At 40.0% G+C, this 27,134-nt stretch overlaps 1 protein-coding gene across 1 annotated transcript in view; it reads left to right on the forward strand.

Moving 5' to 3' along the window:
* Nucleotides 1-9,160: 9,160 nt before the first annotated feature.
* The window catches only part of LOC308707699 (calpain-1 catalytic subunit-like), a gene marked incomplete at both ends in the record, with an annotated part of 32,001 nt that continues 14,027 nt past the window's right edge, over nt 9,161-27,134 (forward strand). Inside the window, 7 exons of the mRNA XM_081394314.1 lie at nt 9,161-9,397; nt 11,324-11,396; nt 11,552-11,670; nt 12,873-13,006; nt 13,946-14,120; nt 14,376-14,450; nt 17,053-17,138. Of these exons, the coding sequence (XP_081250440.1) occupies nt 9,161-9,397; nt 11,324-11,396; nt 11,552-11,670; nt 12,873-13,006; nt 13,946-14,120; nt 14,376-14,450; nt 17,053-17,138 (899 nt within the window). The remainder of the gene's footprint in view (nt 9,398-11,323; nt 11,397-11,551; nt 11,671-12,872; nt 13,007-13,945; nt 14,121-14,375; nt 14,451-17,052; nt 17,139-27,134) is intronic.

Below are 27,134 nucleotides of genomic sequence, written 5' to 3' on the forward strand. Positions count from 1 at the left end.
AGCCAGTATACACACCCCTGTTTCACTCTGCTCCACGATGTATCTTTCACTGCGTGAGGACATGGTGTGGCGTGAGAGCAGCGTAGCTTGTCGGACATAGCGACAGTAACTAAGGGGGGCGGGTCTTTGCGAACGGTCAATTGTGTAAAATTTGCTGGCCCCGTTCAGACTGCAGGCAAAAGTGGCCCAAATCCAATTTTTTGGGGGGTCAAGTGACCAGGTCAGACTTCTTCAGAAGTAGTGTGAACACTCAAATCTTGTCCAGTATTGATTTTTTCAAATCAGATTTACACCACTTCCATATGTGGTGCCGAATCAGACCCAGATCAGATTTTTTTTCAAAGCGGCCACAGTGTGAACAACCAAGGCAGATTTGATGAGACTTTTACGCCAATCTACATCGACATTGATACATAAAATTGTAAGTCCCGCCCCAGCTCGTGAACAGAACAAATGAGAGTTGAGGCGGCAGTGCTGCATGAAGTTAACGATGAACTTGGTGGAAGAGCAGGAGACTGACTGACTGAAACATGTCGGGGAAAAGAAGGAGAGGAAGGCCAGAGTTGTTGTATCCCAATCAATCAAGACGTTCTTAAAGACATAGGCCGCAGTACGTGAGCTTTATCGTTCAGTTTTGTTCCGACAAATGGGGCACTACTTTTTATTTTGCTCAATATGTTCAACATTAAGAAAAGGTATCCAAGCAAAAAGTTCTCCACGCATTATCCTGCAGTTAATGAGAAAAGTGTAATTTATTGGCGCACTATATTGACTGCGTATTGAGACATATAAAACTGTTGAGCTAGATTTTCAACCAATCAGCATCGAAAATGTGAGTAGGTCAGAGCCAATATTAAGCCAATATCACTACTCACATGCAAACATGGAGGAGGACGTAAGCAGCGCATCTTCATCTGATAGCGGCGATCAAGCTCGATTAACACCCGTAAAGTGTATGCTTCATGTCGGAAAAGATGGTGGGAAAGGTCCGCAGCCCTTTACTGAAGTCCGATGGGAAAAAAAATCAAGCAATGTGCGAAGGAATGGCTCAAAACGTCGGACACTACGGAGCTAGCTATTGCTAATAAACATGTTGCCCTCCTGGACAAACCGGTCTCTTATGTCTCAACAAACTAACGTTACGGGTTTCAGGTTAGGTGTTTTTTTTTTTTCATATATGCAGCCGCCTACTAAGACTACAAAGCCGTTTCTCAATATGCGTTCTTGTCTGTACTTTTGTTCTTGTGGACTTGTGAAACGTCATCAGTCGCTGCCCAAGTACTGTTCCAATTCAAAGTTCACATCTAAACAAGTCCAGTTCAAATCCCCGGATGTGTTCTTGATCCGCCCCTTTTACCGAGGATGTATCGAGAGGTGACTTGTGAGGAATTGAGACAGCCAGGTATCCCAGAATGCATCTCACACCAACCAGCAAGCGTCAATAGCAGAGGAGAAACCCAGCGAAATTTAAAAATACTGCTGTAATTGTGTCACGAAATGTAGTTTTAAGAGTATTTCAGGCGAGAATGTAGTTGTTTAAAGCTCAAATCTTTGGTTTATTTATAAAGATAGCGCCTATTTGAAAACCAGGTTGTGAGAAGTCAAGTCAAGTCAAGTTTATTTATATAGCGCTTTTCACAACACAGGTTGTATCAAAGCAGCTTCACAGTAATAAATTAGAACAATACATCAATGTTTGTTTCTAGTGGAACGTCTACGTTCGGTAATGCTGATCAATAGTATCGTTGATTGATTAATTCAATTAAATATCCCCAAATATCCCCAACTGAGCAAGCCAAAGGCAACAGTGGCAAGGAACCGAAAAACTCCATCAGGTGACCTAATGGAGAAAAAAAAAACCTTGGGAGAACCCGGGCTCAGTCGGGGGCCAGTTCTCCTCTGGCGTTTATGAACTAGAGGTCGGATTTAACTGTAGGATTAAAAGTATTATATGAATGCCTGGCTGAAGAGATGCGTCTTTAATCTAGTTTTAAACTGGGAGAGTGAGTCTGAGCAACGAACAGTATCCGGAAGACTATTCCAGAGTTTTGGTGCTAAATGTGAAAATGCTCTCCCTCCTTTGGTGGATCTGGATATCCTAGGTATGACCAAAAGCCTCGAATTTAGTGATCTTAAAGAGCGCGATGGATTATAGGGCGATAGAAGATCGGTTAAATAGACTGGAGCTAAGCCGTTTAGGGCTTTATAAGTCAGTAGCAATACCTTGTAATTAATACGGGACTTTATAGGTAACCAATGTAGGGATGATAAAATCGGTGTTATATGATCATATTTTCTTGATCTAGTTAGAACTCTAGCGGCGGCATTTTGGACTAACTGTAGCTTGTTTATTAAGGATGCAGGACAACCGGCTAATAACGCATTACAGTAATCTAGTCTCGAGGTCATGAATGCATGAACTAACTTTTCTGCGTCAGAAACTGATAGCATATTACGTAGCTTAGCAATGTTTCTAAGGTGGAAAAAGGCTGTTCTTGTAACATATGAAATATGATTTTCAAAAGACAGGTTGCAGTCTAATATAACACCCAGGTCTTTTACTGTAGAGGATGAAGTAACAGGACATCCTACTATGTTAAAGTTGTATTGTGAGAGGTTTTGTGGGTGGTTTTTTGAACCGATAAGTAGTACCTCTGTCTTGTCTGGATTTAATAAAAGAAAATTATGCGTCATCCAATCTTTTATATCTTTAACACACTCTGTCAATTTGGATAATTTAGCGTTTTCATCTGGCCGTGATGAAATATAGATTTGAGTGTCATCAGCATAACAATGGAAACTAATTCCATGTTTCCTTATAATATTTCCAAGTGGCAGCATATATATTGAGAATAATAGAGGGCCTAACACAGATCCCTGCGGCACTCCATAGTTTACTGGAGTTATGATAGATTTTTCTCCATTTAAGTAAACAAAATGGTAGCGGTCAGATAAATACGATCTAAACCAGCTTAATGCTTGTCCTTGAACACCAGTATAATTTTGTAGTCGATCTAAGAGTATTGTATGATCTATAGTATCGAACGCAGCACTAAGATCAAGTAAAACTAATATTGAGATACAGCCTTGGTCAGAAGCTAAAAGTAAATCATTTGTGATTTTAACGAGCGCAGTTTCAGTGCTATGATGCGGCCTGAATCCAGACTGAAACTTTTCATAGGTGTCATTTTCTTGTAAGAAAGAGCCCAGTTGAGCGGACACAACTTTTTCTAGTATTTTAGACATAAAAGGTAGATTTGAAATGGGTCTATAATTTACTAGATTATTCGGATCTAATTGTGGTTTCTTAATGAGAGGTTTTATAACTGCCAATTTAAATGTTCTTGGAACATGACCTAAAGATAAAGACGAGTTAATAATATTGAGGAGAGGCTCTTCCACTACAGGTAACACTTCTTTCAATAGTTTAGTTGGTATGGGATCTAATAAACATGTTGTTGTTTTAGAGGAAATGATAAATTTATTTAACTCTTTTTGTTCTATAGTTGAAAAGCACTGTAATTGTTCTTGCGGCGTGATAATTGAGGCTGAATTATAAGGCGCGATTGAGGATTGAACGTTTACAATTGTGGTTCTGATGTTTTCTATTTTCTCAGTGAAGAACTTCATGAAATCATTACTACTAAACTGTAATGGAATACTTTGTTCAGGAGACATCTGTTTATTTGTTAGTCTCGCCACGGTGTTAAATAAGAACTTAGGATTGTTATGGTTGTTTTCTATTAGTTTGCGTAGATGCTCAGCCCTGGCCGCTTTTAGGGCCTTTTTATAACGTGACATACTGTCTTTCCATGCGATTCTAAAGACCTCTAAGTTGGTTTGTTTCCATTTACGCTCTAAATTACGGGTTTCTCTCTTTAGAACACGCGTAGTACTGTTGTACCATGGTGCTTTACTTTTCTCTCTGACCTTTTTTAATCTAATGGGCGCAACAATATCCAATGATCCAGAGAGAATGGTGCTCATAGTGCTAGTTAATTCCTCAAGTTCATCTGTTTGTTTGGGTTCACTGAGCAGCTGAGACAGATCCGATAAGCTGTTTGAAAAATTATCTATGGTGGATGGAAGGATTGTTCTGCCTAATCGATAACGCGGCGCAGCATTATCCAGGCATATAATGAACCAGGCAGTCGGACGCTCGGCGCTCATGTACCCCGCTGAGAGCAGCCTTTCCTCGGTTAGTGCAGCTGACGTTTGTCGCTGGCTCGAATGTCTCTAGTCTAGTGGTTTAACATGAGATATAAATCGTCTTGTGTATATCTAACGGACAATTTATTTATTTATTTATTTTATTTGTCTCATTAATCTATAATTTGTTCCACCTACAACTTGGAGAGTTGGCAATGGCTGCGGTGCGAAAGTGGTTTGCCACACCATTCAGGAATCGACCATAAGCCTGTAAGTCTTCAAGCACATCTAAAGGGGGAACTTTATTCATTTTATCAACATATCTGAGCTCAAGACTGTGCACGCACACATGCATATCCAGGTTTGTTATACTATACTTTTGGGGACAGGCATCAAATATAGCCTGACAGTATTCGGAAAATAGCTGTTCTATAAGCTTAACTTGGTCACTATCAAAGCATCCTGGGCTTCTAGAACACCTCAGCAGTGCCACAGGTTGTTACCTCTGTACCACACCACACTGATGCAGTAATTTGTTCTAAAACAGGCACCAACAAAGTATTGAGTGCAGAAATTAACATATTTATCAGAAAGTTGACACTTTTGTATTTTAAGTTAACCCATTTGGACCTGACTCTATGAGGTTGACTCTAAAGAAGTCTTCTAAAAAGCAAAGCATCTACAAAGCATTTGCGGCCCATCTATCTGACCACCTAATCCCGCTGCCCATCGGCCAGATAGGATAGTCAGATAGGTGAGCCGCATGCATTTTCTGAGCATGTTTATTGTAATGATATATCATCAATCAATTTATGGCTTTTTGTTGGGCTTTTTAGGTCAATTGAGGTCTGAATCGTTTTTTAAATTGTTTTCTGTAATGTAAGCTATATGCTCTAAGACTTAATCAAAAAATGTTTCGTTATGTGCAATGAAATGTAGACTATTACAGTTCAGCTTTTTGAATTAGAAATGCACCGAATCTTTACCAAATTGTAAAGCTAACTAGACTTGTCATAAAACAATAATTTCTCTAGTGAGAACAAGGAAAATGGTCCTCACAATGTCTATATTTTAATTATACTATAGTCGGAAGACATTTGGTCCTTACTCACTTGCCCTCTCTAACTCTCGCTCTCTTGTATTTTCTTTTTTAGCCTGGAATAAACATGGTGGAGTACCCTCATGAGGCCAAGGCATGCAAACCTCCACTGCACCAGTTCCACTATATTGTTGCTATTAATTAATGTAATATTATAAAAAAAATTCAGACATTCCATTGTTGTTTTGTTTTTGGATTAAGTGTTTATTGCATAATATATGCATAAATCTAGCATGTATTCTGTTCTAAGTTTGTAGTTTAACAGTTTTATAGCTATGGGTAGTCTATTTATTTTCTTAAATTGTACTGTAATGTGTTAGAATTAATCTGGCATTTGGGTTAATTTTACCCAGCATTTGTGAACACTTTATAACAAATAAGTAGTTGAATCAACCCAGAATTGTAATTAATTTGACCCAGCATTTGGGTACACTTGATAACAAACAAGTAGTTGAATCAACCCAGAATTGTAATTAATTTGACCAAGCATTTGGGTACACTATATAACAGATATGTGTAGTTAAATCAACCCATAAATGTATTTAAATTGACCCAGCATTTGGGTAGAATTTTTAAACTCATCTGTTGGGTTAAAAATGACCAACCCATCTTGCTGGGTCAAATTAACTACTGCTGGTCTGGTGCAATATTGATCCAGCGGTTGGGTTATAAAACAACCCAAGTTGGGTTGTTTTTAACCCATCATTTTTAAGAGTGAAACTAAGCCCTAACCCTACCCCACACACAGACAGAGAGCTTCCACGACCAATAATAAAGATAGAGAGATTTCTCCGCCTCCACCTTTTGGCATGTCCATTACTCCAACCTGCAGATACTCACACTTGGAGAAAAGAGATAGAGATTATCCTACCACTCATTAAACATTCACTACTAGGCTTAAAAGACCCTCTACAATAGATAATGCTTTACTATGAACTCTGTTAAAGAGCTTCATGTATCTGTTAAATAAAATACCTTACTCACCTGATGAGTAATAAAAAATGCCACTTTTACAACATTTCAAATCCCTAGTTCTCGCCATCTCCGAAAAGCCAAAAACAAAGTGGATTCTTGCTTTATTAAAAGCTCTGTCGTGTTCTCTTTTTGCCAGCAGACTTTTCCCGGAGACTGGAGATTTAGCTGCTCCATGTCAACATTTCTCACTCGTTGTGACAACGAACCTGTTCCACTCCCACACAGACACACGATAAAATAGCTGGAGCTACTATGAGACACGAAAACCTCCCTGCTGGGTCTAATATATATATATATATATATATATATATATATATATATATATATATATATATATATATATATATATATATATATATATATATATATATATATATATATATATATATTAGGGCTGTCAAAGTTAGCGCGTTAATAACGCGTTAACGCAAAATCATATTAACGGCACTAATTTTTTTAACGCTCGATTAACGCAGCGCGTATTTTCTGTTTGACCCGTGGCCCAGCCCCTAGTTGGAGAAATGGAGATACACAGTGTTGCCAAATTAGCGACATTGCAGACCCCTTTAGCGATTTTTTTCCCTTTAACAAAGCGCCCAAAGCTTATTTAGTTTCTGAGAATCTACCGGTAATGCCGGTACTGCTCTCTCAGCATGCGCGCGCGCCTCTCTCGCTCTCTCTCTCTCTCGCTCTCTCTCTCTCTCTGCGTCTCGCGCTGGAGGAGCAGCTCTTTAATTCACAGATATTATGTTGCTTCTCTAATTTTACAAGTATAGCCGAAATCAGAGCACAGATATTGTCTTTATCTTATGTGTATTTGATTTCATCAGACGACGGCTCGATTATCAGAACTTTTGTGCAGATTAACTTAACATCTTAGAAGGAAGAGCTGGTTATGTCTTAATGGGTCGCGTTTCAGTCACCATTTCAAATTCATTCCGTTGACAACAGAAACAGTAAAATATACCAATGAAAACATTTTTATTGAGAATTTAGCTTCATCAAAATGGGCACAGAGAGAGACAAACTACAATGTAATAATAAATAATTAATGTAGCCTACATTTAGCATTTTCAGAAGAGCTGCCCCTGTCATGCAAAAATCTAAACAGGTTTGTGTTAATTGCTCAGTGCAAAGAAAGAGAAGTAATGGTAACCTGGCATTTTTTTGTTCTTTCTACATGTCTAATAGACTTGAACAAGTTCTTTGAAAAACATCTATGACCTTTGAAACATGTCTCGTCCTTATGCTCTATATTGACTATGGTTTCAATAATAAACATACATTTGCATAAAGCATCTATTTATCCATGCCCACGTTGATTAGAGTATTACAAACTTGAAAAGTATTAATTTAAGGTACATTTAGAACAAATAAAAAAACGTGCGATTAAATGCGATTAATCGCGAGTTAACTCATGACAATCATGCGATTAATCGCGATTAAAATTTTTAATCGATTGACAGCCCTAATATATATATATATATATATATATATATATATATATATATATAAGTTCTCCAGTCTTAAACTCCAGTCTTCACAGAAATAAATTATATTTTAAAGTATATTACAATAGAAAACAATTATTCTAAATTGTAATAATATTTCACAATATTAAATTTTTTCCTGTATATTTGATCAAATAAATGCAGGCTTGATGAGCATAAGAGACTTTTCAAAAACATTAAAAATAACAATGCTTCCAAACTTACACACACACAATAGTGTGTGTAGTTTGGTCAATGGTCACCAAAACTGGTTACCAACATTCTTCAAAATATATTTTGTGTTACGCAGAAGAAAGAAATCCATACAGGTTTGGAACAACAAGAGGATGAGTAAATGATGAAAGAAATTTCATTTTGGGTGATATCCCTTTAATGCTCAACATACCCTAATACATTGGACAAGTACGCAAGGAATCAGAATGTGACTTATTAAAAATATATTTATCAAAACTAGTAAAGGTTTATGTGTTTTCCTGGACTTGCAGCTCTAATTGAATAAAACTGTTTTAAGTGGTTCCTCTAAAAGTTTAAATATTATATTGTATTGCTTGTAGAATTATTTTTTTGTTACAATTTTGTTGTGGTTCTCTTTGTTCAGTCTGGCATCAGTGTGATGTTCCGCATTAAAGTAATTCGGGCAAAGTTTCAGTTATATGACTATAGTATTGATTCATTGTTATTTTAGAATGAAATGATCATGTCAGAAAAAGCTAAATGGATAAGGTCTTTTACTGGCCTGTTCCAGCAGGACACAACAATAAGTACTCTATTCTGCTGAATTATAATTGCCCCTCCTCAAAAAAAAAAAAAAGAAAAAAATAAGTTTGGAATGTTACTGTCTAACAGTAAGTGTATAGATGAAGTCTTGAGTTTGTGGTTAAACCGATGCCACAATGTTCTTAGTTTCTGTTTATAATTATGGTCATTATAATCGTGTGTCCCTTTTTTATCTTATCAACCAATCTAACACACAAAATTTTCCGTCAAAACATTAATTGGCTTAGCAACAATCTTAAAAAGACATTTGAAGTTCTTGAGCGCTGTCCACGCTCATTTGCATATTCAATTGTTTAGAGTTAAGGCTATATATGGTGGAACTGTTACGCAACTGCACAGGTGGGAGGAGTTTTTAAGTCTTTTTAAGTTCACACAATAGTGTCTCTGAGCAAAACCAAACCTACACACTGCTCTTCACCTTTCCTGATCATTCAGTCTGAGCGCAGAATTCCAGAGCCTAGGGCAGAACAAAGAAGAATCTGTCAAAACTAGTAAGAGAAAACTGCTCAAATAGGTGAGTTGTTATCCTTGAAGGTGAAGTATACAATTTATATCTTAAAAAACTGAGTTTAATCACTAATTATATTGTAAGTCTCTTAAAAGCTATCAAGATGTGTCTTCCAAAAATCTGACTTTTACAGCTGTAAAAATGCCTCCACCTCGTGTGAACAGAATACCCAGGGATGAACAGCCCACAAGAGACAAAACGGGCACTCTTGACGTCCCTTTGAAATTCTTGGATCAGGACTACCAGGAGTTGAAGAAGAGCTGCTTCACCAATAAAAGGAGATATGTTGATGAGAAGTTCCCTTCAGACAGCAGCTCCATTGACCCAAAGAAGAAACTTGGATTGGATATGAAACAAATCAAATGGTTGAGGCCATCAGTAAGTTACCTGTATTGACTTTCCATTTTCAGACCTTCAGAAACTTTCAAGAAGAGTATATAAACATTATTGTTTGAACGGATCTAAAATAACTTGAATATTACCTGTCATCATCAAATGTTGCAAAATGGGCTTGTAAGAACAGGTTTACATGTAGCATTTCCCAACATATTTTTATTTACAATTGTGGCAAGGCATCTTAAAGGCACAATATGTACGATTTTTGGATTAAAATGTCCAAAAACCACAAAAATAATGTTATATATTTTGTTGATGCATACTTGATCACATCATGATCCCAAATGTTTCCAACAATGTTTAAATCAAGAGAAATCGGGTATTTTAACCAGTGTAACAGCCCGTGTCATTATGTCGACAGAAAACTAATAATTTTCAACACGGTTCTTATTGCGTGAATCTCTTGTTTTCTTGATTTACCGCGAGTAACGTGTTTGCACCATGCCTCAGAGACACTGTAATTTAGTCAAGTGGCTAACATGGCATAATCAGAAAGAGCTTGTAATAACAGTACAGCATTTTCTCCACCATACAATATATTTTAAAATTAAGTGCATGCCATTTAGCAACACAAGTCACCCAGCTTTTAATAATAGGCTATGATATTCTAATATCGATTTATCGAAGTTACTGCAATGTGCAACAAGTGTCTCATATCAGCCACCGAGCGAACGCACAGAGTAACGTTAACATAACTTTCAACACACTCAAATGTATTTTAGTAAGATTGTAAAACAGTGCTGTGTTACCCCACAGTTAAAAATTTTCAGATAAAGTGACCTGTATGGGAAGTCAGCACTTGCTGTCAGGTAAGTGGAGATAGATAGGACCCGAAGGCGTGAAGCAGATTTAGTTATCCTTCAATAGAAACAAGGCAGGCCGAATAGGCAGACAGAAAAACAAGTCTCTTCTTAATATAATGTCCAAACGAAAACGAGAGACAATATAACAGTAGGTCTCTACTTAAATTACAAACAGAAAGCAGCGCTGATCTGCAACGTCTGGTCAGGTCGGTGAAAGCGGGGAAGCTGGCGGCACCACGAACCCACAGCAACTCTCCTCAGCAGGAGAAACTGGCTGAGCACAAAGAGAGAACAAAATAACAGGAGGTAGATACCACACAGTGTAACACTCGACAGGACTGGACTGGGCAGTGGTCAGGACCTCTGTAGACAGAGATAGCGATCAGTTACATACGTGACAGTCAGCAATAATCCGACAGAGGAAAAGAGAAAGAGGGGACTAGAAATAGAGATGATAGAAGATGGGAAACAGGTGAGGAGAGAGGGGAGAGGAAGATGGGGTGACGAGATACAGCTGGAGGGAATGAGCGTGTGTAATAATGGGTGTGTGTGTAAACGGGTGTGGGCGGAGGGGAGTGTGTGAGTACGAGGGAAAGGGAAAAAAAAAAGAAGGAGGAATAAAGAGAGAGAGCCATGATCATGACACTTGCGGCTGTTTTATTAGAATTAAATAAAATGAGGGGAATTTAAGTGATCAAACATAACTGTAACAAAGTTTAAGTTCAGGAAAGGAGGTGAACTTTAAATGTAACTTTAATAAAAACAGCAAGGTAAAATGTCCCACGGCTCTCGGCCCCGCCCTGCTTCATACCACAATAACTTTAATAAAATTAACACATTAGCTCAATCATTAATCATCAATCAGCTCAAGGCTGTGGAGGTGAAGAAGACAACTCCCATGATTCCACGTTCAGTCACGGCATCATCAAGCTACGCCTTTGTTATTGTTTTGAAAAAGGAACCTTTAGAGGCGTACTGTGCCTTTAAGTGTCTTGAAAGCAGATTCAAAATACATTATAAGAGTCTAAATGTCTTCAGTTGTTCCCAAATCCTTAGGGCAAATTTCATTGTATAATGTATTAATTTAATTATTCTCTCTCTCTAGGAAATAGTGGCAGACCCTCAACTCATTATTAAGGGGGTTTCCAGGTTTGACTATTCCCAAGGATCTTATTTAGGTATGTTTATATCTGTGTTTATTTACATACTACAGTAGGTGTTGGCTTTGAATGATACTGTATGCAGTAAATAACATCACTCCATATAGACCAGAATGCCTTTTGTTAACTCAATGAAAGATCTATTTTTGCTAATGTTTGTGCTTTTATCTTAGGAGACTGCTGGTTTCTTGCTTCAGTTGGAGCTTTAACCTTTCAGGAGGATGTCATGGACCAGGTCATGCCAGTTGGCCAGTCATTTGGTGAAGATTATGCAGGGATATTTCACTTTAGAGTGAGTTCTTTGGTCTTTTTCAAAATAACTTACAGTTTTTCTCAGTTGCTTTGGTGCATTTCTCATAACACTATTTACATTTGCACAACAGTTAATGCAGTTCTCAAAACAATTAGTACAAACTGCAAAACCTAGTTGATAACCTGCGAAAGCGTGTCACTTGCTCAAAATGGATAGCCCATTCCTCAAAATCAAGTATTTATGTCAATGAAAGTGTCAGTGTCATCAAAATAAAAAGTCCTGACATCATCGTTTATGAACAAGATAGTCAAATGGCTTTTTATTAGTTATGTTTTCATTATGACAGTTTACTCTGTAAATTTTTTCCAATGATAAAAGTCAGATCTTGGTGACACTACCTGAAAATGCTCAATACAGCACTAAATACTATTTGCACAGCCATTTGAAAAAATACAGTAAAGTTACACATTACTGTATTTATGAGGTAACTGAGTACAAGACACTGAATATATGTATGTTTCACATTTTTACTGCATATGCTCTTTGCAGTTCTAATTTGTTCACAGCATTGTGCAAAAAAATAAAAAATAATACACCATTATTTACAACAAACATAAACTCCCTTTGGGTAGAGCTGTGCACAACTGTACACAATATTGCAGTAGGCCTATATACTGTATTGGAACTGAACATACAACATACATAGGACTGTAATCATTCATGCACACCCAGACGTTCCTCTCTGTCTAGTCACATAATTTCATCTACATCACAGCGAATATCCTCTCTTGCTCAATTGCAAATTGTTCAATTTAGGAGACTTTTTCAGGATTTTTTTTTTTTTTAAATGACAGATTTTGACAACTAGTTCAACATTTTTGTATGTAATGACTCAATCAATGAAATGAGGACTATTAGTTTTATATGGAATGACTATTCAGCATTCACAAGTATAGTTAATTTTGACTGACATGACATAAGCAAATGATAATGTTATAAAACAGCAGAGAGTTGTATGAAAGCAATTGATGCATGTCCAAAAGCATTTGCAATTTGTTGGAAGGAATGAGAAACTGCTACTATGATGTGCACAAATGACTAAATGTTGTGGAGGTTGAACTATCTGTTGTGCAAATGTAAATAGTTATGTGAGAAATGCACCAAAGCGACTGAGAAAAACTGTAAATACATTTTATGAAACCAAATGATCAGTCCTTAAACCTTCTGCTTTATTCATATAGTTCTGGAGGTTTGGGAAATGGATTGACGTTGTCATTGATGACAAACTGCCAACAATCGATGGCGAGCTCATTTTTGTTAATTCAAACACATCTAATGAGTTTTGGCCTGCCTTGCTGGAGAAAGCTTATGCCAAGTAGGTTTATTCTTAAAATGATTCTTCTTTCATAGTATAAAAACATGTTTGTGCATTGAACATAAAATTATTAGGTTACACTTGATTTTGCAGTATGTGTACTTAAAGTGTAAAGGTAACTACATGGGTAAAGGTTAAGTTTAGGGGTAGGGTCAGGGTAGTACCTAGTTATTACCCAGTTATTGTAATTGCTATTATTAATAAGTACGTACTACATGTACTTACTATAGGGTTAGTGTAGGACTAGGATTTGGTTGAGGGTTAGTTAGTTGCATGTAATTATGCATGATTTATTGTTATTATGGTAAGTAACAAGGACACTGTAAAATAAAGTGTTACCATAAAGTGCTACCAAATATTATTTAACCATAATTACAAGAGATTTTGGCCCTTTTTATGTTTTGCATGTACCCTGGTTCTGAAGTTGCCTTACAGATGGAAGTATTGGACATTGTCACAATGATAACAGTCCAAACCCGGTGCTGGAGGGCCACTGTCCTGCAGAGTTTAGCTCCAGCTCGCTTCAACACCCCTGCCTGGAAGTTTCTAGTATGCCTGTGTAACGGAAGCCAGCTAGTCGCTGTGCGAGTAAACCTCACTGCTCTGATCTCAATAGGTGCTCTGGCGACAGATGCTAGAGGCTGCAGTCTTTAGCCTCCTTGTTAGAGCACCTGATTCTCATGCCGGAGACCTGGGTTCGATACCCGCACAGAGCGGGGTGAGAAGGACCCGGGTGGAGGGGTTACACCTAGTAAGACATTGATTAGCTGGTGTTTAATTGGGGTTTGAGCTGAACTCTGCAGGACACTGGCCCTCCAGGAGCAGGATTGGACACCCCTGGTCTATTTTAATCATCAACAATTTGAGTATCCCACAGAATCAGTCATTAAAGGCTTGTTGGTCCACTGTATATATTGAAATGTAGAATGGCTTTTACAGGGTGTGTGGCTCCTATGCTGACATGCAAGCTGGTCTTGTATCTGAGGCTCTGTTGGACTTCACTGGTGGCATCCACGTGCACTTTGAAACAGCAAAAACTTCTATTGATTTGTGGAGCCTGATGAACCGTGCAGAAAAAGCAAAGGCTCTGATGGCGTGTAGCACCTTTGTGGGGGTAAGCAGTGACCTCAGACTTGTCCTTTCATTACCGTGACAGATTATCACCATGTCCATCTAAAACACTGTCACTGAAGTATTTTGCATTAGAGATTTTATTTCAATGTTCAATTAAATACAAATTACCGGTACTATAGTGTACATTTCTACAATGTAAGATGTAGAAAACAATGTAGAGCATTAGCTGTACATAAAAAAGTATTCACCTGGCAGCATTATTGATTCAATATGTCTTTTTTTCATACCATATCAGAAAACATCTGCAAACACAGTATTACCCAATGGCATTGTTCAAGGCCATGCATATTCAGTGACAGGGGTTTACAAGGTAAGTCTGCACACAATCAAATGTCAGATCACAGTGCCATCAGACAATCTGATGATAGATAGATAGATAGATAGATAGATAGATAGATAGATAGATAGATAGACAGACAGACAGACAGACAGACAGACAGACAGACAGACAGACAGACAGACAGACAGACAGACAGACAGACAGACAGACAGACAGACAGACAGACAGACAGACAGACAGACAGACAGATAGATAGATAGATAGATAGATAGATAGATAGATAGATAGATAGATAGATAGATAGATAGATAGATAGATAGATAGATAGATAGATAGATAGGACGGACGGACGGACAGACATACAGTCTGTCTTATTTCTTTTTGGAAAGCAAGAATATTGTGTTCTGTTCCAAAATGTAACTGCAAGTAAACACACCAGGGTTCCTTCCAATTCCAGTCCTCTAAGAAATATCAAAACATGTAAAAATCTAGCTGTCTAGAAACTTTCTGAATTTGTTCTCCATAGGAGCATCACATTTTCCGTTGCATCATTTCCAGTCCATTAAGTTTTAAAACCTCCTGCACTTTAACTTTGTGTTGATTTCCTAAGTAGTGTCATCAAGGCTCTGTTCTGGGACCTGTCTTCACATGTAACCACCTGGGAAAATTTTCAATAAGCCTGAGGTTGATTTTTATAGAAAGACAAGTGTTTAACTACTACAGGGGTGCCAAATCCTGTTCATGGACATCTACCTTTCTGCAAAGTTCAGCACCAATCTTGATCAAACACAACAGAACCAGCTATTGTAGATCTTCAGGAGCGCTTGATAATTACAGACGGGTGTGTTAGATCAGGGTTAGATCTGAACTCTGCAGGTTGATCTATTCTATAGGAACAGGATTGGGCACCCCTGAACTACAACAATACTTGCTTTGTTCTCCTGTTAACCGTTTTTGTTATTGTGTACACCAGTATTTATTTACTAATTGCATTACAGACTTTGATATGTCCTTTGTTCAGTTTGCATGATTCATTCCTGTGTATCTCTTACGTCAAGCCTGTGATTTTGCAAGAGAAGTTTCTTGAAATAATGTTTTGTACTTTATGTAACTCAAAGCATTGTCAAGTATTTATATGGCACTTTTTACAATACAGATTGTATAAAAGCAGCTTCACAGTGATACAATAAAGTTGGTTTCTAGAAGAAAACTGCATCATCGTCCACCTTAAGTAAGGCAGATCAATAATATTGTTGAATATTAAATGTCCCCAACTAAGCAAGCCAAAAGCCAAGGCAAGAGTGGCAAGGAACCAAAACTCCATAAGGTGACAGAATGGAGAAAAAAAAACCTTGGGAGAAACCAGGCTCAGTCAGGGGCCAGTTCTCCTCTGCCCAACGAACGAACAGTGTATGATTATGATTCAGGCAGCATTACAGGTCAGAAGTTAGACTGGATCAGAGCATTCACAATATTTATCCAGTTCCATCTGGTTGGAGGTCAGAGTCATGACGCCGGTATGGAGACGAGTTTGTTGAGGATCAATGCCGATGGCTGTCGTGTCCATGAGGCCTTCACAGGGATGATGAGCCTGGCACTTCAGGGGTGCATTGTGGATGGGTCCAGGCACAGGTCCACCATCTGATCTGCATATGGCCCGGATCCGGCTGACTTCAGTAAACCTTGGAATAAACGGAAAGACTAACATTAGCGTAAATGCCATTCTTCTTATGATGTAACGAGTACATCAGGTGTTATAGGAAGTGTCCTTGGTTCCGGCTGACCTAATCTATGCAGCCTAATAATCATTTAACTGATTTGAATAATATGAATGTATAATGTTCTATGTGAATGCCAGGTAAAAGAGATGCGTTTTTAGTCTAGATTTAAACTGACAGAGTGTGTCTGCTTCCTGGACAATGTTAGGAAGACCGTTCCAAAGTTTTGGTGCTAAATAGGAGAAGGATCTACCGCCAGCAGCCGATTTTGATATTTTGATCGATTTTGATCGATATGACATCTCTTCATTTACTGCAACAAACAGATAACGGTCAGATAAGTATGATTTGAACCATGTTAGTGCAATTCCATTAATGCCAACATAATTTTCGAATTTAAAATTATGTTGTGGTCGATGGTGTTTAGTCACTTCAGTCCTGAGGTAAATAGGTTATTTTACAATATATATATATATATAAGTTTTATGTAACAAGGTTTGGGAGGAGCACATTCAGGTAATCAACCAATCAGCACAAGAGGAAGCCGGCATAAATATAGCCTTCCCTCACCTCTGTCCCATGACAGTTTCACAGCATCCCTCCACCACCCAATCACCTCACTCTTGGCTAGTTTTCTATCCCAGTCAAAAGGGGGGATACTCTGGGTTTGGGCCAAATTCCGTGCTCGCAGCCCTCTCCTGGACAGCACGCCAAAATATGCATAAATTACTACATGTGATTTCATGTACGTGTGAACTTGTGAAATCCCTGGTGAAATGGCAAATGGCATATTCTGTATTTACAATGTGGTTGTGACATCCCACAGAAGAAGTAAGCAGCCCAGACTAAGGTTTTAAAGACTTTTATTACAAGCATTTTGCATTAAAAGTGTCATGTCATGATGTATTCTACAGGTATCATGCCGAGAAAAACCAGTTCAGCTGGTGAGAGTGTTGAACCCTTGGGGAAGAGGCGAGTGGACCGGTGACTGGAGTGACAAGTAAGAGTCATATGAAATTATAGGTTCACTAATCACAACCCTGATCAAACGTCATTCTTTGTTTGTACCACTAGATGATTCATGACTATTATATAAAAAAAAGTCTTGATGAGGTTTGACAGTTGTATTAAGCTATTAGTATGCTAAATAACTTTTTTCACTTAGCTTGTTAGCTTTTTAAACTGTAAATCTTTAAAAGTAATTTTGTCCCCATCATATATGTAGTATATTAGATAAAATATTAAGCCTATCAAGCTGAATACCATATTAGGTTTCTTTGATCAAAACATCAACATTTTAGTAATTCATTTTAAATTATACCACTACTTTGGTTTGCATGGATGCTGCCATTTTTGAAAGCTGCTATTTTTGACAAGTCCCCATGAATGCAAAATTCAGGTGTTTAATTTTTTTTCTTTTCAATTTCAATCAAGATGATAGCAATTGGTGATCATTATATATATATATATATATATATATATATATATATATATATATATATATATATATATATATATATATTTCAAGGAATTACCCCAAATATAATTCCTTGAATATCTGAAGAATAACCAAAACCTTATGTTAAGATGGCTCCTGCACTGAGTATTGTTTATTAGGCAATGAGATTGCATGTGACCAAAACGTTTGCCGTTTTTTCATTGATGTTGTGGTTTTATCTCGCAATTGTCAGTTGTCCTTCATTGTTAGAGTGTGCAGGCCTTTTTGAATCTTAGGGTACGTTTACACGACAACAATGTACTAAAAATGTAAAAGTTTTTACTTTGTGTTTTTGACAAAGTTGTCAAAAGTATTACCATTCACACGGATCCGCAAAAACGATTAAAAGCACTGTATTATTCATGCCAGGCCAGTAGTTGGTGCTGTCACTTTGTAAAGAAACACTACACGTCTATAGACTGAACATAATACACATTATAATACACATTATACACATGTGTTTTTGTACTTTACACAGAAATTATAACATTACCGTTTTCAAAAACCTGCACAGGCCCCCAAAACGCTGTTGTCGTGTAAATAAACGGCCAAAACGTTTACTGTTTTTAGTTTAAAGTCTAGTCTTGTTAAGGAATGTTCACACTAACATAGATTAAATCGCTGGAGGTTTTCAAGTGCCGTTGATTTTTAATTTGCATGAGTTACATCAACGGTCACTGCTAACTCTCATTCACTGATGGATATTTTGAATGAATGAGCTTTTGTTGCCTCTAGTCAGTCTTTTGTAATAGAACATAATTTTTAAAAACAAATGCTAGTTCTTTAGTGACATCATCTTCTGGGAAATGACATAATTTGGGTGGGGAACAAAGGACAAACATCCATTACTTTTAAAAAGTAATTTGATGAATTTTGATGTTTTGTGCTAGGGTCACTTTAAAACATTTCAGCCTGTAAAAATTAGAGAAATCTGTATGATATATATAAAAAGATGGTTAACCCCTTAACAACTAGATGTACCGCATCGCGGTACAAAATATGACCGCCGCTCAGGCCTGCACTGGCTTTCCACAAAAATAAATGACGTGGAGTAATTTGGCTGTATTGCGTGTTTATGTATATACCTAAAAAAAGTAATAGTATGTGCATGTCTGTCTGTGTGTGTGTGTGTGTGTGTGTGTGTGTGTGTGTGTGTGTGTGTGTATGTGTGTGTGTTTGTGTATGTGTGTGTCTGTGTGTGTGTGTGTGTGTGTGTGTGTGTCTGTGCGTGTATGTATGTGTGCGTACATGTGTGCACGTGTGTGTTTGTGTGTGTGTGTCTGTGCATGTGGATTTGTATGTGTGTGTATGGGTGTGTGTCTGTGCGTGTGGATGTCAGTGTGTGTGCATGCTTGCGTTTCTTTGTATTCCTGCATGTGTGTGTGTGACAGTATCATCCTAAACCAGCAACCCTTCGCTCAACAGCACCATCTACAGGCCGATGAGTGTACAGTCACTAAATGTGCACATAAATGAATTTATTTTATACCCCCCCATGGATGAAATTCTACAAAACTTAGCAGAGGATACCCCCAGAGGATGTCAAGTTAATCATACACATGAAATATGGTGCAGTTCTGAACATCTCCACTGAAGATAGGGGCGATTAAAGCAGAATAATATTGCATTTTCATTTTTTATGGGAGGGGCGCAAATCACAAATGAGTGATTATGGGCTAGGTTGATGTGGGCCCTTAAGAGCAACATACCATAAAAATTTCTTCATCCTCGTTGCCACGGTTCAGGTAGTTATTTAGGAAAAACTGCATTTTTTTGGGTTTGGGGGGGCCCAGCGCGGGGGGGGGAGTGGCCCCCGGGGACCAAACGAAATTTTTCCGTAGAAGTCTAGTGGGGCTACATGCCCACCAAATTTCATGTTCCCCGGTGCTTCGGTGTCCCTGGTATCGTTGACGAAAAATTTACGGGGGCCCCAGCTCAGGGGGGGGAAGTGGCCCCCGGGGACCAAACGAAATTTTTCCGTAAAAGTCTAGTAGACCAACATACCATAAAAATTTCTTCATCCTCGGTGCCACGGTTCAGGTAGTTAGTTAGGTAAAAAATTTACATTTTTTTTCAAGATGGCGCCGGGCTGTTTGCTGGCTTGCCGTCGGATGTCAATGCCATTTGTTTTATATGTATTGCTATGGGCGATTTGTTCGATTTGGTCGGTGATTGAAACCACTGCTGTACTCACCTACGATCGTCAAGCCCTTCTTTATTTACGTCTCTCTTCGGCGGACTGCTGCGGACGCATCCCTATTGAGGATTATTTCTTCAACTCACGGGCCTCCTCTATCTTTCCTGCGATCAGCTGTCACTCGACGGGCTGCTGTCTGCATCGTAAAAAGCGTGCCAGAAAACGAGGAAAACGCAGTGGACTTCTTGTTAGGCTAAAAAGACGCGGGGCTTCATCGCCACGGATTATCCACGCCTGGCCTGGAAGCTATCGGTTGCCTAAACACAACAGCGCCTCGGAGTTACAGACTATGGGTCCTGTTCCAGTCCTCTCTGACTCATGGACCCCCTGGCGCCAATTGTTAAGACAACGCCGCGTCAACAGAGGTGTCGACATTCGGAACCTTCGCACTCTGGAATATGTCAAACCACCGGCTGTACTTACGGACACCGGACCACAACAGGTGAAATTGGCGTTGGTAAACGCAAGATCCATCTGCAACAAATCATTTATTTTAAATAATTTTTTTACATCTCATGACCTGGACTTCCTATTTTTGACGGAAACCTGGCTCAATGCTGGTGAGCTGGATTCTCTGACTGATTTATCTCCAGTTGATTGTGTCTATTTTAGCTCTCCTAGGCTAGTGGGCCGCGGCGGAGGCGTGGCTACAGTTTTTAAAAAACGTTTTAGGTGTAGGCTTTCGCCTGCCACCCAATATCATACATTTGAATTGCAATTATTCACAATTCAGCTATCCAGCCCAGTGACTTGTGCCCTTATTTATAGACCACCAAAATATAATAAGGACTTTATGCAGGAATTTGGGACATTTCTTTCTAATATAGTCCCGACTGTGGATAAATTGCTAATCCTGGGTGATTTTAATATTCATGTCTGCTGTCCTTCCCATCACCTGGTAAAGGAATTTCTACAACTCATTGACTCATTCGATCTCATCCAACATATTAATGGCCCTACACACGAACTCGGACATACCATTGATCTTGTTTTAACTTATGGACTCTCAGTATGTAACATTGATATTGAGCAAAGCTGCCTGTCGGATCATATGTCTGTCATGTTTAATATAATACTACCATATCTACCTCCTAACGACGAGAAGGATGTACATTTTTCTCGTGTGATAATTCCCTCTACTGTAATTGAGTTTTCTAATGCCTACACAGAGTCTTTAACAAGGTCTGTTTTGGAAGCCCCATCGCTTAACCTCAATACTGAGGAAATTACCATGTTGTTTAATGAGACATGTACAAATATCTTAGATTTGTTTGCACCACTAAAATCAAAGCGCTTTAAACGCAGCTCTCGCCCTTGGTTTAATCATCATACCCGGGCTCTCAGGCAGGAGTGCCGTAAAGCAGAACGTAAATGGAAAAAAGATAGGCTACATGTCTCAGCTGAGATTTTCAAGTACCACCTGTCTACCTATCAATGCGCTGTCAAAGCAGCTAAAATTGAGTACTTCTCAGATTTTATAAAGAAAAATTCACATAATCCTAAAGTACTGTTTAATACTTTTGATAAAGTGGTTAATCCGAAGCCTTCTTCATACCCAGATGCTACCCCTGAGTTGTGCATACAATTTCTTGATTTCTTTAGGAATAAGATTGAACTTCTATACTCTTCTGTCCCCAGCTATCATGCCTCTAATTCTTCCAATTCTAGCCCTAATAAGGTCCAGCTAACACATTTTAATCCAATTGATCTTATTAAAATGACAGAGTTAATTTTAAAACTGAAACCGACCACCTCACCAGCGGACATTATGCCAACACGTTTCTTTAGAGAGGTGTTAGGAGTAATTGGCCCATCTGTTTTGACTATCATGAATAGTTCATTATGTACAGGCATTATTCCATCCTGTTTTAAGCATACCGTGATTAGGCCATTTTTGAAGAAGCCAAGTCTTGATCCATCTGAGTTTAATAACTTTCGACCTATCTCCACAATACCTTTTCTGTCTAAAGTGTTGGAGAAGATTGTTTTTCTCCAACTCTCTGCATTCTTAACAGACCAAGATCTCCTTGATAAATTTCAATCGGGATTTAGGACCCGTCATAGCACTGAAACTGCCCTCCTTAAAGTGACAAACGACCTTTTGCTCACTTTGGACTCGGGTAGCTCCGCTATTTTAATTTTGCTCGATCTAACCGCCGCCTTTGATACAATCCATCATAATATTCTTTTAGATCGTCTAAAGCAGGAGGTTGGGCTTAGCGGCATGGTCTTACGCTGGTTCTATTCATATCTTTCAAATAGGTCTGTCTCAGTTAAAATTGGCAATTACTCATCACCTTCAGTTCCACTATCATGCGGACTCCCACAAGGGTCCATACTGAGTCCTATTCTATTTTCCTTATATATGTTACCTTTGGGCTCTATTTTCAGGAAATAAGAGATCACATATCACTGTTATGCTGACGACACTCAAATGTATGTCCCACTACATCCTCTTGATAAGTCTTGTTCCAATCTTGTAAAGTGTCTTGATGAGGTAAAGTGCTGGATGGCTAAGAATTTTCTCCACTTAAATGAGCAAAACTGATGTTGTTGTTTTTGGCCCTTTTGGCTTTTCACCACTTATCTCTACTTATTTGGGCCCACTATCTAGAAATGTTCACCCATGTGCAAAAAATCTGGGTGTATTTTTCGATTCTGAACTAAATTTTACAAAACAAGTGAGCGCTGTGGTTAAAAGTAGCTTCTACTACTTAAGATTAATAGCGAAAATGAAACCTATGCTCTCATCGATGGATTTGGAGACGCTCATCCATGCTTTTATACTATCTAGATTGGACTATTGTAATGTGATATACTTGGGACTCTCTCAGTCATTGCTGAACCGATTGCAGCTGGTTCAAAATGCTGCTGCCAGACTATTGACCAATACGAGAAAGAGTGATAGAATTACCCCAATTCTAACATCCCTTCAATGGCTACCTATCAGATTCCGGATCGATTTCAAGACTTTAATATTCATTTTTAAAATTTTAAATGATCTCGCACCCTCCTATCTATCTGATCTAATTATTTTGCACCAGCCAGTAAAGAATCTGAGATCGGCGGATAAATTATTGCTCCGGGTACCGCGGTCCCGACTCAAGCGGAAAGGTGATCGAGCCTTTTCGATAGCCGGTCCTAGGTTATGGAATTCCTTACCTCTTGCCATCCGCTCGGGGAAGTTGAAGTGGCCCCCGGGGACCAAACGAAATTTTTCCCTAAAAGTCTAGTAGACCAACATACCATAAAAATTTCTTCATCCTCGGTGCCACGGTTCAGGTAGTTATTTAGGAAAAACTGCATTTTTCTGGGTTTGGGGGGCCCAGCCCGGGGGGGGAGTGGCCCCCGGGGACCAAACGAAATTTTTCCTTAGAAGTCTAGTGGGGCTAAATGCCCACCAAATTTCATGTTCCCCGGTGCTTCGGTGTCCCTGGTATCGTTGACGAAAAATTTACGGGGGCCCCAGCGCGGGGGGGGGAGTGGCCCCCGGGGACCAAACGAAATTTTTCCGTAAAAGTCTAGTAGACCAACATACCATAAAAATTTCTTCATCCTCTGTGCCACGGTTCAGGTAGTTATTTAGGAAAAACTGCATTTTTTGGGGTTTGGGGGGGCCCAGCGCGGGGGGGGGGTGGCCCCCGGGGACCAAACGAAATTTTTCCTTAGAAGTCTAGTGGGGCTACATGCCCACCAAATTTCATGTTCCCCGGTGCTTCGGTGTCCCTGGTATCGTTGACGAAAAATTTACGGGGGCCCCAGCGCGGGGGGGGGGGGGGGGGAAGTGGCCCCCGGGGACCAAACGAAATTTTTCCCTAAAAGTCTAGTAGACCAACATACCATAAAAATTTCTTCATCCTCGGTGCCACGGTTCAGGTAGTTATTTAGGAAAAACTGCATTTTTTTTGGGTTTGGGGGGGCCCAGCACGGGGGGGGGAGTGGCCCCCGGGGACCAAACGAAATTTTTCCTTAGAAGTCTAGTGGGGCTACATGCCCACCAAATTTCATGTTCCCCGGTGCTTCGGTGTCCCTGGTATCGTTGACGAAAAATTTACGGGGGCCCCAGCGCGGGGGGGGAAGTGGCCCCCGGGGACCAAACGAAATTTTTCCCTAAAAGTCTAGTAGACCAACATACCATAAAAATTTCTTCATCCTCGGTGCCACGGTTCAGGTAGTTATTTAGGAAAAACTGCATTGTTTTGGGTTTGGGGGGGCCCAGCGCGGGGGGGGGGGGGGGGAGTGGCCCCCGGGGACCAAACGAAATTTTTCCTTAGAAGTCTAGTGGGGCTACATGCCCACCAAATTTCATGTTCCCCGGTGCTTCGGTGTCCCTGGTATCGTTGACGAAAAATTTACGGGGGCCCCAGCGCGGGGGGGGAAGTGGCCCCCGGGGACCAAATGAAATTTTTCCGTAAAAGTCTAGTAGACCAACATACCATAAAAATTTCTTCATCCTCGGTGCCACGGTTTAGGTAATTATTTAGGAAAAACTGCATTTTTTGGGGTTTGGGGGGGCCCAGCGCGGGGGGGGGAGTGGCCCCCGGGGACCAAACAAATTTTTTCCTTAGAAGTCTAGTGGGGCTACATGCCCACCAAATTTCATGTTCCCCGGTGCTTCGGTGTCCCTGGTATCGTTGACGAAAAATTTACGGGGGCCCCAGCGCGGGGGGGGGAAGTGGCCCCCGGGGACCAAACGAAATTTTTCTGTAAAAGTCTAGTAGACCAACATACCATAAAAATTTCTTCATCCTCGGTGCCACGGTTCAGGTAGTTATTTAGGAAAAACTGCATTGTTTTGGGTTTGGGGGGGCCCAGCGCGGGGGGGGGGGGGGGGTGGCCCCCGGGGACCAAACGAAATTTTTCCTTAGAAGTCTAGTGGGGCTACATGCCCACCAAATTTCATGTTCCCCGGTGCTTCGGTGTCCCTGGTATCGTTGACGAAAAATTTACGGGGGCCCCAGCGCGGGGGGGGAAGTGGCCCCCGGGGACCAAATGAAATTTTTCCGTAAAAGTCTAGTAGACCAACATACAATAAAAATTTCTTCATCCTCGGTGCCACGGTTCAGGTAGTTATTTAGGAAAAACTGCATTTTTTGGGGTTTGGGGGGGCCCAGCGCGGGGGGGGGAGTGGCCCCCGGGGACCAAACTAAATTTTTCCTTAGAAGTCTAGAGGGGCTACATGCCCACCAAATTTCATGTTCCCCGGTGCTTCGGTGTCCCTGGTATCGTTGACGAAAAATTTACGGGGGCCCCAGCGCGGGGGGGGGAAGTGGCCCCCGGGGACCAAACGAAATTTTTCTGTAAAAGTCTAGTAGACCAACATACCATAAAAATTTCTTCATCCTCGGTGCCACGGTTCAGGTAGTTATTTAGGAAAAACTGCATTTTTTGGGGGTTGGGGGGGCCCAGCGCGGGGGGGGGAGTGGCCCCCGGGGACCAAACGAAATTTTTCCTTAGAAGTCTAATGGGGCTACATGCCCACCAAATTTCATGTTCCTCGGTGCTTCGGTGTCCCTGGTATCGTTGACGAAAAATTTACGGGGGCCCCAGCGCGGGGGGGGAAGTGGCCCCCGGGGACCAAACGAAATTTTTCTGTAAAAGTCTAGTAGACCAACATACCATAAAAATTTCTTCATCCTCGGTGCCACGGTTCAGGTAGTTATTTAGGAAAAACTGCATTTTTGGGTTTGGGGGGGCCCAGCGCGGGGGGGGAGTGGCCCCCGGGGACCAAACGAAATTTTTCCTTAGAAGTCTAGTGGGGCTACATGCCCACCAAATTTCATGTTCCCAGGTGCTTCGGTGTCCCTGGTATCGTTGACGAAAAATTTACAGGGGCCCCAGCGCGGGGGGGGAAGTGGCCCCCGGGGACCAAATGAAATTTTTCCGTAAAAGTCTAGTAGACCAACATACCATAAAAATTTCTTCATCCTCGGTGCCACGGTTCAGGTAGTTATTTAGGAAAAACTGCATTTTTTGGGGTTTGGGGGGGGCCAGCGCGGGGGGGGAGTGGCCCCCGGGGACCAAACGAAATTTTTCCTTAGAAGTCTAGTGGGGCTACATGCCCACCAAATTTCATGTTCCCCGGTGCTTCGGTGTCCCTGGTATCGTTGACGAAAAATTTACAGGGGCCCCAGCGCGGGGGGGGGAGTGGCCTCCGGGGACCAAATGAAATTTTTCCGTAAAAGTCTAGTAGACCAACATACCATAAAAATTTCTTCATCCTCGGTGCCACGGTTCAGGTAGTTATTTAGGAAGAACTGCATTTTTTGGGGTTTGGGGGGGCCCAGCGCGGGGGGGGAGTGGCCCCCGGGGACCAAACGAAATTTTTCCTTATAAGTCTAGTGGGGCTACATGCCCACCAAATTTCATGTTCCCCGGTGTTTCGGTGTCCCTGGTATCGTTGACGAAAAATTCAGTAAGGTGACGGGGAAAAAAAAAAAAAAAAACTTTGACAATCCCTATATGACCGCTTTCGCTAGCTACGCTAGCGGCGGTCATAATTACCCCCCTTTTTTTAATAGACATGAAAATGCACATTCCAAACTTAAATGATTGTAAATCAAGAATGCTTTGGAATATAGATGTAAGATTGGTCTTGTTTTTAAGAAGACACTTGGCAAATTTTTGTAGAAGTGAAATAAATTAAGAAAGCTAAACAGAAAAAAAGTTATAGAAGTTTGAGTTTATGAAAATGTACAATATTAAAAATGTAATTATTCATATTTTATATAAAATATATATTTTCAAAACCTGGCGGACTATAAAACTGCAAAAAAAAAAAAAAAAAAAAATCAAAGACAAAAATCTGAACAAGTTGTGTTTAAAATTTTAGGTTGATATCTCAAAAAATAAGCTTTCAGTAAGATTTTGTTTGGGCGCAGTACCAAACTTTTTCACTAGTTGACAACCAGACTCCATTACTGCCCATATAAGGGCGCCTCTATTTCCTTATGTGGTTTGAGTGATCTGAACCATTATTATGACCGCCGCTAGCGTAGCTAGCGAAAGCACTCATATAGGGATTGTCAAAGTTATTTTTTTTTTTTTTCGTCACCTTACTGAATTTTTCGTCAACGATACCAGGGACACCGAAACACCGGGGAACATGAAATTTGGTGGGCATGTAGCCCCACTAGACTTTTACGGAAAAATTTCGTTTGGTCTCCGGGGGCCACTCCCCCCCGCGCTGGGCCCCCCCAAACCCAAAAAAATGCAGTTTTTCCTAAATAACTACCTGAACCGTGGCACCGAGGATGAAGTAATTTTTATGGTATGTTGGTCTACTAGACTTTTACGGAAAA

This window comes from Scardinius erythrophthalmus (assembly GCF_964197995.2).
Source record: "Scardinius erythrophthalmus genome assembly, chromosome: 19".
NCBI classification, from domain to species: Eukaryota; Metazoa; Chordata; class Actinopteri; order Cypriniformes; family Leuciscidae; genus Scardinius; species Scardinius erythrophthalmus.